The following is a 16283-nucleotide window of genomic DNA, read 5'->3' as shown; positions in this document are numbered from 1 at the left end:
GAGCCACATCACATTTAGATACTTTTTTCACAAATCTTCATCCCTAGTTTAATTTATCTGATGTTGTGCTGGTTATAATTTAAAATGGTTTATGTGTTTGCTGAACAATGCATAAGATGAGGAACCTAAAAATAATCACATATTGAATCACGATTGCAATACTGGGGGAAAAAAATCGCAATTAGATTATTTTTGCAAATCGTTCAGCCCTACATCTAATTATTAATTATCAATATTAACATTACTCATCAGCAAAAATCCTTACCCTTATATGAAAGACATCCAGGAGATCTCATTTCTGTATTTTTAAATTTTAAAAAAGGCGACATTAAGCCAGCGGATTTCTGTTGTTGAAAATTAATCCTCAGCTGCTTGGTCTACATTGGCACCATGATCTTATTATTTACTACTAAGTCAGAGTTACAGCTGTGTGTTAACCTGATGCCTTTGCATGACTAGAAAGACTCGATGTTGAGTTTACAGCAGTGGAGAGCTCTTTCTGGCCCATGCACAGTTGTCTAGTGTGAAAAATATCAAAGTAGTGAGCTAGTGAGTTTCTGCAAGCCTCAAAAAACCACTCTGCCATTTCTGTCTTCCTCCTCCACTAGAGCTGATAGCAGGTAAACAATGTGAGATGAGTGGTGCATGAAAAGAGACGTCAGATTTATTTTTCTGTTCCTCTATTATGCAGACAGTTAAGAACTTAAAGTAATGAGGTAATTGTTTGACTATCAGCAGTTATGTGATCACTGAGGATAGCAGAAATAGTGTGTTACAGACAAAAGCAAACTAATCACAGTAAGGCATTATTTTGTAATGTTTGGTTTTGTCACATATTTCCTCCACAGGTCATACTGAGGCATTAATATTAATCTCAGCCTGTTTTATAAGCAGTTAGAAACAGCTAAGCGGAGCGTTAAAACAGTTTCAGGCACAGCATTATAGTCGGCTACCTTTATGTTTACGTTACCTTTATGCGTGCAGGTACAGATATTTGAGCTGAATGATGGAAAACTAAATTTAGAGCTTACCCATCCTGGTCCCTGATCTGAGCCGTGCCAGCAGTGGGGCTAACATCTCCAGTCAGCATCTTGAAGGTGGTGGTTTTTCCTGCTCCGTTTACTCCCAGCAAACCAAAGCACTGAAAGCAAGCAGTGGAACTTAGAAAGTCTGAAGCATGCTGAACTTACAGCTCTGCAGTACAGTAATTAGCTTTTTTAAAGTTTACAAAGATGCTGTAGATGACAAACAAAACAGAGACACACTATTTAAATACAGAACAGTGATTTTAAATAGCAGACATCATCTTTGTATTTACTGAAAGCTTAAGGAGCAGATGCCCTATCTTCAAAACCTGTCTACAGCAACACAAGGGTGTCATAGACATGCTGTCAAATATAATGATAAATAAATAAATATAAATGATAATAATAAATAAATACATTACAAACACAGTAATGATGTAGTACTGTTATCCATATTCTCTAACAGTAGTTTTAGACTCACCTCTCCAGCAGGGATGCCCACAGAAACCCTCTTCACAGCTTGGACCTTCTTGCTGAAGCTCTGATAGACCTTAGTGAGCTGGTTAACCTGCAGTATGTCTGAGCCTGCTGCTCCACTCGCCACCCGTTGGTGCTCAGTCGCCACATCTTCGTCCACTTCCTCATGAGACACATAGGGCACCGTCTTTCTTCCACAAATGAGACGTCTGCGAAGAGAAGAAAAACATTTTATATTTCGGAAACCTGCAGTGGAACAGAGAACGTCAAAGTGTTGATAACTTTAAAATGAAGCAGTTCAGAGTTTCTGTGTGTTAGGGTTCAGTATGTTTTTATTTATTGGCATTTGATGTTTGAATAAAAGTTCTGTTTGGTTTCCTACATTTTTTTCTTCAAGAACATTAACCCTTTACCTACTGAGTCTAAAAATGGTGATTCGGACATATTTAGTTATTCTGGCTGTAAAATAGTCAGGAAATGCCCTAAGTCTGAGAGCTTTGCTCCCTTTTCCCAGGAGTACTTGAACTTGACTTTTCAACATCTGGTTAATGATTATTGCTCATTATATGGAATTGTCAGCAGTTTAAAAGAAGAAAAACACCAAAACAGATTTGTTTTTCATGGCTTTTATGAGAAGAAATGTTGTTATTGCTCATGAAGTTTTGATTTGACATTTGAAATGTGAACCTATACATGTTTAGAACAATCAGCAGTCATTTTTGGAGTCTAGGACTCTGGGTGTGCAAAACACAGTGCAAAAGATAACTATATACATAGGCCACAGTTAGTGCAAATAAAGGTGGAAAAATGCATTCTCAGCATTCTCAGTAACATGTTGTTATTGCACCTGACAGACACGCACAAATGCCACTATCTAACACTATTGTTGAAAACTAAACACCACTCTCACTCACTCTCCTTTTACTCTCTTCCTTCACTCTCCTTTCTCACTCGTCTTCTGCCAAAGCTGCTGTTTTCACGGTGCTGTTCAACATTACTGTAATATACAGGCTTAACAAATGTATCAGACCAACTGTCATATCTGTCTCAGAGACCATCCAGCATCATGAAGTGCTTTAATGCGGACTCTTTCATTTTCAGTCAGCTCTCCACGTTTTACCATTTTGAACAGGAATGAGGAATTTCAAACTGAATTCACCCAAATTTGAGCCGGCTCACTGGGCTTCTCTGAGGAGTCAGAAATGAATCAAGCATAACATTCAACCACTAAAACTCATTTTCTGTTCAGGAATGACAGTAAATAACTATAATCTGACATATTAATCAAGAAATATTAATGTGCTTTACTATTTTTTCAGGTTTTTGTAAATCAGTCAATTTGAAAATTCATGGATAACAATAATAATTCTATTTTAGCATTAAAAATATCATTTGGGTTAAAGAGCTTCTACATATTGGTGTATTAACCGTTGCAGAAACATCAAAAATGGTTTTGGTAATTACCAATGCTGTTAATTTAGTACAGCTGTGGCAGAAACCTGACTTTGGGTGGTGGTCTAATAAATTTGTTAAGCACTGTATATACCACACATCATATATTGCTGGAAAGCTCAGATTCTCAGCTCTCTGTCAGCGTTGGAAATTTTTAGATTGAGCAAACTTTCAAGGAGTTACAGTGTTGAGAATCCCTGTAGCGGTCTCGCAATACTTCTGGCGTTTTGCTATGAATGCCCACATCTTATGGTTGCGAGTACCATAATGAACCATATATGTGCGCATGCCCACAATTCTCAGCTTTCCAACACCATTGGAATTTTTCTGATCGGACAAACTTTGACAGAGTTATGGTAATAATACTCCGGACATATCAAACACAGTGCCAGCGCCGGGTCAGTAGGTAAAGGGTTAACTAAACTAAAATTCAAAAATCATTTTAGTTAACCGAAACTAAATAAAAACTAATGAAAAATCTAAAACTATTATACCTTGATGCACAGCCAGAGTTCATACTCTGTATTACTGTCTTCATGCAGCACAGTTCTCCTCACCTGACTTTGCGTGCGATGAACTTGTTGAGCAGGAGGCGCAGGCTGAAGAGGACCACACCCTGGATGAAGGAGGAGATGAACAGCCAGCCCAGTCCTTCCATGGTGAATGGGTTTATATAGGCGTCGACCCCGTAGCCGCTGAGGAGCTGGACCTCTGCGTTCTTCCTGGCCAGCTGCATCAACCCGTGGCCGAAGGTGAACTGGGGGAAAATGAGGAAGGCGTTGCACATCCGGTGGAAGACGGCCAGGACGATCTGAAGGAGAATAATCGAGAGCTCGTCACATGAAGACATCTGGAGCTTTACATTACTGTAGCAGTAAGGACTGAGGTGTTTAAGGTCAAAAAGTAAGGAGCAGTCACACAACCAGAGCTCCTGCTAGGAACGTATGGTCAGTGTAACATTTCTGGGCATTAATAAACCCAGTATAAATAATACATATGGAGATTTGTCAATAAAACTTACATATATAATCAAAGAACAACAGAAATCATCAGTCTGACTGCAGATGGCCTTGTTAGCTTACACAGGTCACAAACAGACATCAGGACTCATTTTAGTCTCTTTCAGAGGGAAATTTCAGTCTGTATCTCAGTCTGAAGCCTGTTCATGCTCACCTCTGGGTTAATGGTTGATAACTGACTCAGGAAGTAGAGGATGGAGGTGGACATGATGGTGTTGACGCTGAGGAAGAGGTTGATGCACACATAGGTAATGAAGGCCATCTCTGCATCCTTGAAGATACCAGATAGCAGATACATCCAGGGGAAGGTGGAAAACCTGAGGATTTAACAGAGACAGGAACCTTTACACACCACAGCAGGTAAAGTAGTCCCTGGATGTGATCTTTTCTGGGTGGGGTTCTAATAAACTAAGTCTCCAAAGCAAACCCACAAAGGGGATATAGAAAATGTGTCTCATCCTCATCCAAAATCCTTCCCCTAAAATGCCCCGACCTTGCTTTTTTCTGAAAATGGAGTGGCTCATGCCTTTAACAGAGAGTACAGACCAGGAAGAGAGCAAAAATACCCAGCATGAAGAGTGTAAACATTCAGTCATGATGCCAAAATAGAGGAAGATAAATTACTTCTCCTGTTATTCCCCCAGTGGCCAAACATCCTTTTCTTTGTTGTCTCTTTCCTCTCACATAATCTGCTTGTTCATTTGATTGGGGTGTCTGGGTCAGTGAGACTGAGAGGAAGAGGAGGAGGGAAGAAAGGCACAGAGGAAGACAGAAGTGGGGTGGGAAAAAGAACGAGACACAAACAGATAGAGCCAGACAGAGACAAAGCATCTGCATGCCATGTCCAAAAAATTCTAAAAAAAAAAAGGTGCTGGGTAGGCAGACTGTGGGTGCCAAGCCATGACAAGGAACAGAAGCAAGACCAGGCCAGGTGGGTGCCGCCTGACAGATGGAGCTCTGTGATTATTCATTGCTTGGGAGGGAGACATCTGTCTGATAAATGAGAAGCAGAGTGCTGACTTGGCCTCCTAAGATCTGGGGCTCAGAACGAGGCCTGCAGAAAACATGGGAGGCTAAGCTGCAGCTACAATTAGAGGATGATGTATGTAATCACAGTAATCCAGATGTTGGTAAATACCCTGTTGTTGACTCTCACTGTTTAAAGACAGTTAACACTGCATTCATATCACCAGATTGATTTAAAACCCTGGTATCCTGAGACATTAGCACGTGAGTCGTTCTCACATCGAGCCATATTGTTTTTGCCGTCAGCCCTGTTGCTTCCTGATCCCGTCTCTCTCTAACATATTTGGCTCACATCTGATAAACATGTTGATAGTGATTTTTCTAGCAGCCTCACAGTCCTACCTCCATCTGTGTAAGTGAGAGATTCTGCTAAACTGAAATATGTTTGTGTTAGAAGAACAGCAGCCTCCGTATGCTCGGCTCTGTAAATCATACCTGGTGGCACACAGAATAAACTCAATAAAGGCTGAAAAACAAAGTCGAATAAGCAGACAGGCTTTAATTCAGCTAAATAATTAGCATGAAACACATGGTCAGTTCACTTCAGGTCAGCTAATCCTCAGTAAAAACCATGAACAGTCTGCTGTTCAGCCATAAAAACTCAGTGTTTAAGTCCTGTTTCTCTACTGGAGAGTTATTTCATGTTTAGACACATGCATGGATTAAAAAGGAAAATCTCTTCTGTGTACTCCTTTAAAGAGCAGTTGACTTATGTTAGAACTACTACAACTTAAACTGAATCTATCCAAGCCTTCAGCACCGTTCATCATCCTTGTTTATCTTTAAATCACATGGATAATGATGCCAAACAGAAAAAGGCCATAATCCCAAACCTATGCATTTTTTAAGGTTTATTTTTCAGCCACCTGCGCCCCAGACCTATGCATTGTTTTTTTGTTTTGTTTTGTTTTTCACTTTTTGTTTATTCAAAACATTTTTCCATTTAAACAGTAAGATGTACTTCACATAGAGACAAAGGTAGAGACAAATTAAATACGTATTCCCCCATCCCATCCTGAAAAAACAAACCAAAAAAGAGAATCTTATACATACAAATAATACAAATAAATAAATAAAGTGATAATGTAATTAGAGGAGGTATCTAGGGCTTATTCAATTTTTCTATTGGCTCCCAAACTTTTTCAAATTTCCTATTTTTATTTGTAGCCTTGCTGAAATCTTCTCCATAGTTCATAGGATTATAATTCTGTGTCTCCACTGTAGGATACTGGGGGTAGCGGGTTCATCCATGCAGTAAACCTATGCATTTTTAATAGCTAAAATTCACCGTTTAAAGATCCAGGCCTTTACACCACAACGTTCTACTTTGTTTTTGTCTTCATTTTCAAATATTTCCACGTTTAGACGGCAAGGTTTTGAAAACAATCCCCATGCACACAGGATTGCAGGAAACACAAAAACACAGTGGTCAAGTGATTTACTGTAAAATAAGCTTGCCTCTACAAGGACAGTGCTGCACATTCACCGTTTTCATGTGCTTTTGATAACGTGTCACCAGGGCTTGACATTCACTTTTTTGCTCACCGGCCACTGTGGCTACTTGTTTCTGAAAAGTTACTAGCCACTGAGCATTTCCACTGGCCACAATTGTGTTGATGGGAAACTATGTGTGACATGCCAAATTGGGTATGTCCGTTATGAGATGAAACACATGCTCCATTTCCTTCTTTAAAGGATAATAAGTTTATACTAATATTGAAACACTGACTTTTAATTTACTTTATTCAAAAAATCAGAAATGCAGCAGGTTTCATCTCATTCTTCAGGCAAATATCCACCAGAGAATGCTGAGGCTGTGACATTTTTAAATTCCACTGGCCAGAGTGGCTAGCTGAAGTCAATCTGGTACCTGCCACAGCTGAAATCCAACTGCATTTGGCTAGTTGGCCGGTGTAAATGTCAAGCCCTGCATGTCACATTTTTATCATGCCTGGGTGAATGAGAGTGATCAATCAATCAATCAGTCAATCAATCAATCAATCAATCAATCAATCAATCAATCAAGATTGTTATTTATCTGTTTGGCAGAAAACCCAAAAATCTTTTTAAAAAGAGCACAGTTTGCTTTTGAAGATCAATCTTATTTACACTTTGAGTCAAAGAATCTGACTTTCGTAACCCCATTAACTCCAGACACATTTGGACGCAAGAGTCATGTAAAATTACTTATCTGTTTTATTTTCTTTGGAGGATTTAATGCCACGTGAGGACCATTACTCACCCAAACAGCACGAGAAGCAGAGTGACTGCACCCAAATTTTGCCGATATGTGAATGCTGGAACCTGGAAGGCTGCAACCACGGCAACAGTCAGAGCTACAGGGATCATATACATGACCTGTGGAGAGTAAGGGCATGTTATTTAAGACAGTAAGAACATCAGCAATGTAATGCAAACTCTGTTGGCTTCAAAAATGATTACTGAAATCTGAGATAAGGCCACTTTGAATTAATAATTTTTAATAAATGATTTTTATAACAAAATAAACCACTCAGAAAATGTAAACCATGCTCATGTTTGGTGTGATCTTTTTCAGCACTACCTCAGCTTTATAAAAAGAAAAGTACACTTTTTAAGCTTAATTTACTGTCTCAGATATCGGGCCTCCAAAAAACACAGACGCCCCAAAAAAATATTTTTAAAAACTGTATTTTGAAACAATATATTGTCATTTATAAAAAAAAAAGAAATTACAACATGCTGAAATTATCAAAAAGTCAGTGCCAGTCCTGTACAGCAACATCCCCTCTGTGTAACATTAATTTTTATATCAAATTAAAATGATCATATTTCCTGTTTAACTTGGCACACTGACATCAAACAAAAACTGAAAGAAAGCTTAAAGATCATACTTTCCACGTGAAGTGATTGCAGTGAAAAATAAAGCTTTTTTTTTCATGCTGTCATGTGACAAAAGTAGCGCATGATGAAATCACGCCAGCGTGATCGTGAACCCCTAAGAGTTAGGGCTGGACAATTTGGGAAAATAATCTAAATTTGGATGTTCTTCTCCAATATTACAATTGCAATTTATCATGTGATTATTTTTTAGGTTCCTCATCAATTTTGTTTTTCAATAAATAAGCAATTAATCATTCTAAATTAAAACAAACACAAAATTTGGTAGGTGAAACAGGCTGAAATAATATGGAATTGCAATTATTTTTTAACTAATTGCAAATACAATAAGAATTGTATTGAAACTAATGATGCCTTTCTAATTTTAAAACACAAACATAAAAAAGGAAAATTGTATTTTTTCATAATTTATTCTATAAATGAACTCTTGAATGTATAATTAATAAAGAGTACAGCACATCTCTGCTGCAGAAGATACAGTAAACTGGCTTTGTGAAACACATTTTAACAAACTGCTGCAGCTTCTGCGATGTGAAAATTGCAGGAGGATGTAGAGATTTAATCTGAGTTCTGATTTATTGCCCTGCCCTACTCTGACCCAGGTTAGTTATGTGTTTGGGGTCTCCTGTTATAAAAAGATGTTACCATGTCAAAGCAGAAGTTCACAACCCAGTAGAAAGACTCGCTGATGCCGGCGATGTGCTGGAGCCTCTTGGAGCCCGTGTGGTGCTCGCTGACGACGTAGATGACGAAGCTGGCCGTGGTGATGGAATAACCCGTCATCACACACATGGCCACCAGGATCTGTAGCATTCCTTGGAGACTGTGGAGGAACAATATTCAGTTATCACATTACATCTACTCTTTTTACTGCCCTTTATATTCTTATTTATTCCTTTAGTTTTAACAACAGAAGCCATGCTTTACAGGTTCTGATAAAGGTGCAGAAAACTGCACAAACACACACAATCCTCTGGTGTGCTGAGTCACTTTGAATGAGACAACCTGCTGTAATTCTTCTCCAGAAACAACGGCCCGTTTCAAAGCCCTCCAACAAACGATCATATCGCTCCCTGCTGGGACCTGACTCATCTGAACTATCCAAGTGGCTCACTGTCATTTGAATTCCATTAATAGCAAACAGCTCTGTTATAGCCGTACTTGTGCATTGCCTCTGACATGATAATAACTGTAAAAGAAACAGATGGATCCGCGTAGGGGCAAACTTCACACTTCCTTTGCTGTGTAATCACTCAGCCGCTGTGAAGCTCCTGAGCCTACAGTCCTGGTCAGAGCTTTGATCCCTCTGTTACCCCTCAACCCAGCGGGCTCCTTCAGACTTTGTGGATGTCGTCACCTGCTCGTCTTTCCTGCTCTCCATCTTTTCAAGAACAAGCAGCATGAGGCTGAGAAAGAGGTTGAGGTTGAAGTTGGCAAAGTGACTGAGTTAGAATGAGAGAGAATAGCAAAGAGTGACATGTGGTGGGCGTCTGAGGCCAACTCTAACTACAGAGGATAGCCAGCAGCAGCAGCAACGACTGAGCAGGCTTGTTATCAGTTCAGGCAAACATAGCAGTCGAATCGTTCCCATGGGCCTGACTACCACACTGTAAGAACCACCATATTTCAGCTTATAAGACTGCTGTATCTTTAACACAGCTCTGGCAAAATCAATGCATCAGTGAGGATGTGGAATATCTCCCTGGTAGGAGGGGTAATTGCGTACTTGCAGCTGCAATGGTAATGTAATAAGCCAACAGCTAGGTAATACATCGAAGGCATTGCACAGTCTATGGAGAAAGCGGAGGGCAGTAAACACAGGGAAATGGCCAGTGAAATGTTTAGTGCTAATAAGGCACTGGGGAGATGGACCTTCATGAGGCCACAGCCTCAGCTCAACCCAGTCTGGGAAGGATTTATGTGACTTGATCTTCTGACGCACATGCCTTTGCATACAAGCGAGCACATAGAGTCCATAGTCCGGGTCTCTACAGAAGAATGAGGAGTATTTTATATATAAACTCATTTTGGGAAGTGGAGTAGAATCAATCCACCTCTATGCCACCTTCAGGGTAAACACTCGTTATATGGAGACGGTGATCAATAGTGCAAGCTCAGGGAAATCCATTTAGAAAATCAAATATGGGTAAATACTGCTGTCATGTACCTCCCTGCCCTCACTCCACCCTCACCCTGATGTCTAGAATCGAAAGTAGGATGGCTACAGAATTTATCTTGGGCTTAGCCAGACAACAGCCAATAACACTAATTATGACTCCACTAATTCTCAGATTATTGGAACAGATCAGAATGCTAATTGCAATCTTCTTTTTGCAAGTGCAGCTAATGATTCATTCATTGGATCAGATAATCTGTTAAGAGGAAGAGGGAATACTGCGTGTAGTTCTTACATCGTATCTTCATCATCCGCCCGGCCGAAATAGGGGTGACTGGAAACTGAAATGGCTGTAAGAGAAAGACACAGAGAATTATGTTTGCAATTCAGAGCATAATATGGCAGCTGAGCAGCGTACAGGCTTTACTTTACCACAGGAACCAAACGAGCAATGATACTCTGTATGCCTGGGACACACTTCATTGAAAAATATATGACAGGATGATTTGGTTTGCCAGAGCACACAAAGGGAGATTGAATTTTCTTTATCATTTTTCCAGGGTCTCCTAGATGCTCAGAGACATAAACTGCTCCCCAGCATGCCTCTGCTTCTATTTCCTGAGATAGGAGTCAGAGAGTGAGTTCACTCAGAGCACAGCAGCCCTGGAGCAGGTTACAGGCTCAGTGCCTTACCCAAGGGCACTCTGGTGGAAATGATGGTTTCTGTCCACTAATCTGAGAGTGACAGGCTGACTTAACAGTATGAGGGTTGGGAATCACAGGAACACTCACGATATGATATGCAGGGCTCAATCATACCATACAATACCAAACCATACTAAAAGATATGGTACCACACAATACCATCTTTAATTGCCCCCCCCTACAACTAAAGTTTTTGAATTTTATTGAATCGATACCAAGCCATACCATACCATACTATGCCATACTATAACATGCCATGCCACACCTAGCTATTCAATGCCATACCATACCATGCACTGCCATGCCATGCCATGCCATTCCATGTCATAACATGCTATTCCATACCATGCCATGCCATACTACACTATACAAAATGATGTGATGTAATATCATGCAATACAATACATAACTATATGATACCATATGAAATGATATAATGATATAATATGAATATAAATGATATAATATTATCTGATACCATTAGATACCATACGATATGACAGTATATGATGTGATACATCACTATAAGATATGACATGATACCATGCGATGTGATTCAGTGAGATATGATATTCACAGAGGAATAATATCATCATATTGTGATTATGCAATTATCTATGTTCCAAGGTAACCATAAAATAATACTTCATGAATATTATGACTAACATATAAATAAAGTGAAGGAATACTGTGTATTTTCAGTGTGATGTAGTGTTGGTTTCACACCCATCACTCTCCATCTATTAACTTCTTTACTGCTGTCCAACATTATTCTGCTGCCTTCCTCTCCTCCTTTAACGCCACTGTCCTCTTCTTCGGCTGAATGTTGTCTGATCATGTCATTATCAGACTTGTTATTAAGCTCCACCATGAGGAACATGGATGAGGGTGACAGGGGTTAGAGTGGGAGTATTGAGGTAACAACCATCTAGTAGTGATGCTGTTAGTTAAACTACCAGAGCTCTGTGTTTCACATCAGATCTAGAAATACTTGACTCTGACATTTTAACCACAAGAGTCGAGATGATTTATTGGAGTGCTGATATTTTGTCTCACCCCAGTTAATTTTGCTCTAGTTGACAGTCTGAAAACAAGAACAACATTTACTAACAGGGTTAAGAGAATCAACAGTCTAGTTTACGGAGCTGAGACACTGGATGTTAGTGGATGTTTACCTAAATATAATGCAACCCTAGTTCATCTCTTCTCTTGGTGGGTTTTTAAGCATCTGATCATATTTTCTCCAAAGGATTGGCCAGACAGACTTTTCATACTAAATATTGAAGCTAGTGGGACTAAGCTGAATCTCTGGAGAGACACTGAGCAGGGTTGTGATAGCACATCTGTTGGCACTAGACTGTCATGGTCAGAAATCCTGAGAGAGTCATGATAGAAAAACAGTTTGATGTAGAACTCTAAACAGTTCCCCTCCACAGTGGGTTCTGCAGTAATGAGGGTCAGAGCTTCACATTTGACAGATAAACTATCACCTTGAAAAGTTATCTCTCTGGATCTCTACCCCCTCCACCACCGCTAACATTTAAATGATTACACTCTACCCTGGAGCACTTTTATCATCCAGTAGGGAACAAATGTGTCTCTCTGTGCATGCACTGAATGGTTTTATAAGCATTTCTTCATGAGTGTGTGTGTAAATTAGCGTGCTACTGCCGGCAGGCAGATGGTCAGGGTAATACTCGGAGCTGAAACAGTGCTGGAAACGTGGGCCAGCCTCGTCCTCTTTAGCATAGCTCCCCAATGAGTGGCACTCATCAGTATTCACAATGCATACTGATGTGAGTGTAAGGACGCACAGCACCCCCTGGCTTTAATCCAGTGAAATGAAGCGTGAGTAAACACACTGTTTACAGCTCTCTTTATATTTAGCATACAAAATGCACTGGCTGTTCAATCAGAAGCACCTTGCTAAGTAGATAGATTTGCCTGATGCTGATGTGTGCATCCCTCTTGCACAATCCAAGTCATGTCTCATTTCTTTCAGCTTTGTTGCAATAGCAAGGGAGTGTTGTGTGTCTGCATGACTAAAGGACAATCCTAACATAAATATGTTCATACACACACACACATATATACATATATATATATATATATATATATGTATATATATGGACCTCTGCAGGAGCATTGAAAACAGGAACAAACCTGTTGAAGGACAGAAAGCTAGTCAGTAAAGTTCTAATTTTCATTTTCAGAGGTAAATCCAGCTTACCATATTTACGTGGATCCTTGTCTGCTGGGAGGTTGGCACGTAGGATGAAGTTGTTGATGCTGTTTAAGTATGCTGGCATTGTGTGGTGGCCCTCAGGGTTGAACCAGACCTACAGCACGGTAAACACAAACACTGAAATGCACCGAGACCATAACTCACTGCAGCACATCAGGGTACGCTAAGTCCTCTGCCTCTCAACAATCTACTTTACAATATTTGAAACCAAGGCTTTATAGAAACAATAAAAGTAGTCGTCATCGTCTGAGGAAGTTTACGCTCTAAAACGGGGGCATAATTGCTGCAGTAAAGCATATTTATGATGACACTGATGGAGAAACAAAGCAGCTCCATCTGCAAGACAAACAGCCTTAACTAGGATGTGTTGATATAACTTTCAGGCGCTCATCAGTGCAGTGATTAAAGCGATAATGAGACAGGAAAAGAGAGTTTACCTTCGACAGAGTACGGTTTTTGGGCACAGTTTGTATGTCCATTTTTAAGTCCCGAGGCAGCGGCATGCCAAAAGCAAAGCCACCATATCTGAAAAAACAGGCAAATATTGATCAGAACAAATAAGTCTGGTAAACACAGTATGACACACTGTGCCTTTTGATTGGTTCTCTCTCTGGAAATCAGAGCAGAAGTCTACCTGCTGAGAGGAAGCAATTTAGGTAAAAGCACCAGAGCCCATTAAAAGTAAAACAAACATGACTGACAAGGAACTAGACGCCCTTTAGTGTTGAGCTGAGTGACAGGGGAACACAAGCTTTTAGTCTCTAGCTGAAATTTCTGCAATCAAAAGCCAATTAGACTCCTGTAAATCCTTGTTTTGTAAAGTTAACTTTCCCTGGCTTGTTAAATATTTAAAGCTCCTGTGAGGAGTCTTTAGCTAATTATGAAACCAACTAAAACCAATATTAAAGCTTTTTTATGAGCTACAAGAAAAAAAAACAGCTGTGTAATATTGGCCACTTTATAGTTATTTTTAGTTCCTGAACTGGCTGCCATGGGGTAAGTGTCAGACTGAAAGGTAAAACTTTAAAGAACAGGAAGAACATCAGCCAAGAGTTCAGAGGTATGGCTTCATCTGCAGAGGTTAGAGAAATCAACACAAAGCTGAAGTTCTTCACAGGAGCTTTAAAGCTCACAACTGCCTGACATAAACATTATTTTAGAATTTTCTAGTAAAAAAAGTAAAAATATGACTTAGAATTTTAAATTGGGACAAAATTTGAAAAAAGTCAAAACCATAAGTTTAAGTCAGAACTGTGAGATGAAGGATTGAAAATATAATATTTATTTTCCCACCTTCCTGACTTTTTATCTAATTACTGTCACTCTTTATTTTTTCATATTTTTATAATTCAACAAGGATATCTTAAATCATCAAGGTAAAGTTTACACATTTACTGGAAGAAACCTGCAGACCTCATACTGGTGGGCCAGTTATAACAGAAAAGTTATATGATCTTGCAGGCCGGATTTGCCCCCCGGGCCTTGAGTTTGACACCCCTGGTGTAGATCATGGCTTAGCTGTGAAGTCTGACATTACTTTCAAAATGTTTTAGTCATGCACATTGGTTCAAATAGCACAAAAAAGTAATTCTGATTTCAGAACATAAATACTGTAGTGGTTATTATTGGTTAAATATAAAATATGGTTATCACAGATTAACTCTTCTCTGGACCATGATTGTATTGATCTCCATGGGTCCCTTTTTGGCTTGGCCCCATAAAAACTCTCTCTTATAGAGGGCCTTGCCTTAAAATGGGACATGCCATGCTATATAACATTTTTGCTGCTCTTGGATCTCCAGCTTACATGTTTGACTGATTACCATTCAGACCACAGCTCCCTGTCAGTCAGGCAGAGTTTAAATCTCCCTGTGGCTGCAGCAGCAGCATGCTAACCCTGCTTCTACCCACCTGTTCCTGATGAAGTCATTGGCTGTTGACACCAGGTAGTTCTCCACGTTGATGCCACTCAGGTTGTACACGATCTGAGATGAAGGGATCCCTCTGTGTGGGGGCTGGTAGTTGTCACTTTCACAAATCTGCAGACAACAGCAGAGACAAATGTGTTACACTTGTTCTGTTTGAAAGAACCGCATATACATGTGCAAAGGAGGACATATTTTAGAGCAGAAACACAGATGGACGGGAACACGAAAAATCACTCACACATTCACACTAACAGCTCCCAGTGACCCAGTCTCACCTGTTCCTTGCGGGTGCATTTACAGCTTCTAAATGCTTTGGAGCTGTTCCCGCTGGATCTCCAGGGACTTGTGTTTCTGGAGCAGACCCTTAAATGAAACATTCACAAAGTAAAATGGTGGCTCAGTAGAGTTATGGGAGTCTGCAGTGCGTGATAATGCCTCAAGACCTTCCCCAGACACGAGCCAGAACACATCTGAAACTGAGTTGATATGATGGCCTTCATCGTCACACCTACAATCATCTATGAACAGCTGTGAGGCAGTGAGATCTTTGGAGATCAGGACCTAAATATGTCCTTAAATATCAGCTCAGTGCACTTCTCAAAGCTCTGTAAAAAAATCTGTAAAATCATATTGTGTGAAATTTTCTAGTGTGGGTTGCTGTTCAACTCCCCCACATTTTGTTTTTTGCCAGATGCTTTCAGGGACAGTGGATGGCTGCAATAACACACAGATCTCTGAATACGCTCACATATACATACACCTGTTAGACAACAGAAATGACCAGAGTCTGGCAGCACCACAGAGCATTCTCCAAAAGACCCACTATCTTTCCTGCCACCGTCATGTAGCTGTGTTTACACAGCATCGAGAGCTAAAGATGCAGCTTCTTTTGCACCATGGCACATTTCTTTATCCCTCACTTCTTTTTCCAGAGAATTTTAAAATGCCTCAGAGGTCTGGTTCATGAGTGCCAACATTGATTTGAGTGCCTGTAAGGGGAAAATCTCGCCTATAAACACAGGGTGTTTATGGAATACAAATGATGCTCTCACATGGCAGAGTTGTGCTGCAGGCTCTCAGCCACATACGTGGAGCTGAGCAGCAGGAAAATAGAGAGGAGGGACATGAGAGGGACCAGAAAGAGAGGAAGAGCAGCAGGAATAGGAGGGAGTCAGAATAGTAAAATGAAGCAAGGTGAAACAGGAGGCATGAAAAGAATGGCAATGAGTGAAAATGTAGAAGAATCTGAATATTTATGACAAACTGGTCATTTTCAGAGAAAAAAGCAGCTGCATGGTTACGTACGGGTTGTTGGGATTGTTGAGGCATTCATTATCGATCCCAGGAGATGACAACATTGTGTCTATCAGCTGCTCAGAGTTGGGATTGGAGTTACTGTGGAGCAAGAAA

The 16283-nt window shown here is 40.0% G+C and overlaps 1 protein-coding gene across 1 annotated transcript in view; it reads right to left on the bottom strand.

Moving 5' to 3' along the window:
* Window positions 1-16283, bottom strand: part of abca12 (ATP-binding cassette, sub-family A (ABC1), member 12) — a 110543-nt gene that overhangs the window by 13323 nt on the left and 80937 nt on the right. Inside the window, exons 53-64 of the mRNA XM_041806394.1 lie at window positions 16179-16268; window positions 15149-15236; window positions 14857-14984; window positions 13383-13470; window positions 12931-13039; window positions 10291-10345; window positions 8525-8702; window positions 7242-7357; window positions 4128-4290; window positions 3512-3765; window positions 1507-1711; window positions 1032-1141 (exon numbers count right to left, since the gene is read on the bottom strand). Coding sequence (XP_041662328.1) covers window positions 1032-1141; window positions 1507-1711; window positions 3512-3765; window positions 4128-4290; window positions 7242-7357; window positions 8525-8702; window positions 10291-10345; window positions 12931-13039; window positions 13383-13470; window positions 14857-14984; window positions 15149-15236; window positions 16179-16268 — 1584 coding nt within the window. The remainder of the gene's footprint in view (window positions 1-1031; window positions 1142-1506; window positions 1712-3511; window positions 3766-4127; window positions 4291-7241; window positions 7358-8524; window positions 8703-10290; window positions 10346-12930; window positions 13040-13382; window positions 13471-14856; window positions 14985-15148; window positions 15237-16178; window positions 16269-16283) is intronic.

This window comes from Cheilinus undulatus, linkage group 15, assembly GCF_018320785.1.
Source record: "Cheilinus undulatus linkage group 15, ASM1832078v1, whole genome shotgun sequence".
NCBI lineage: Eukaryota > Metazoa > Chordata > Actinopteri > Labriformes > Labridae > Cheilinus > Cheilinus undulatus.
Note: the sequence above shows the minus strand (reverse complement) of the source record. Positions and strands in the feature narration are given on the sequence as shown.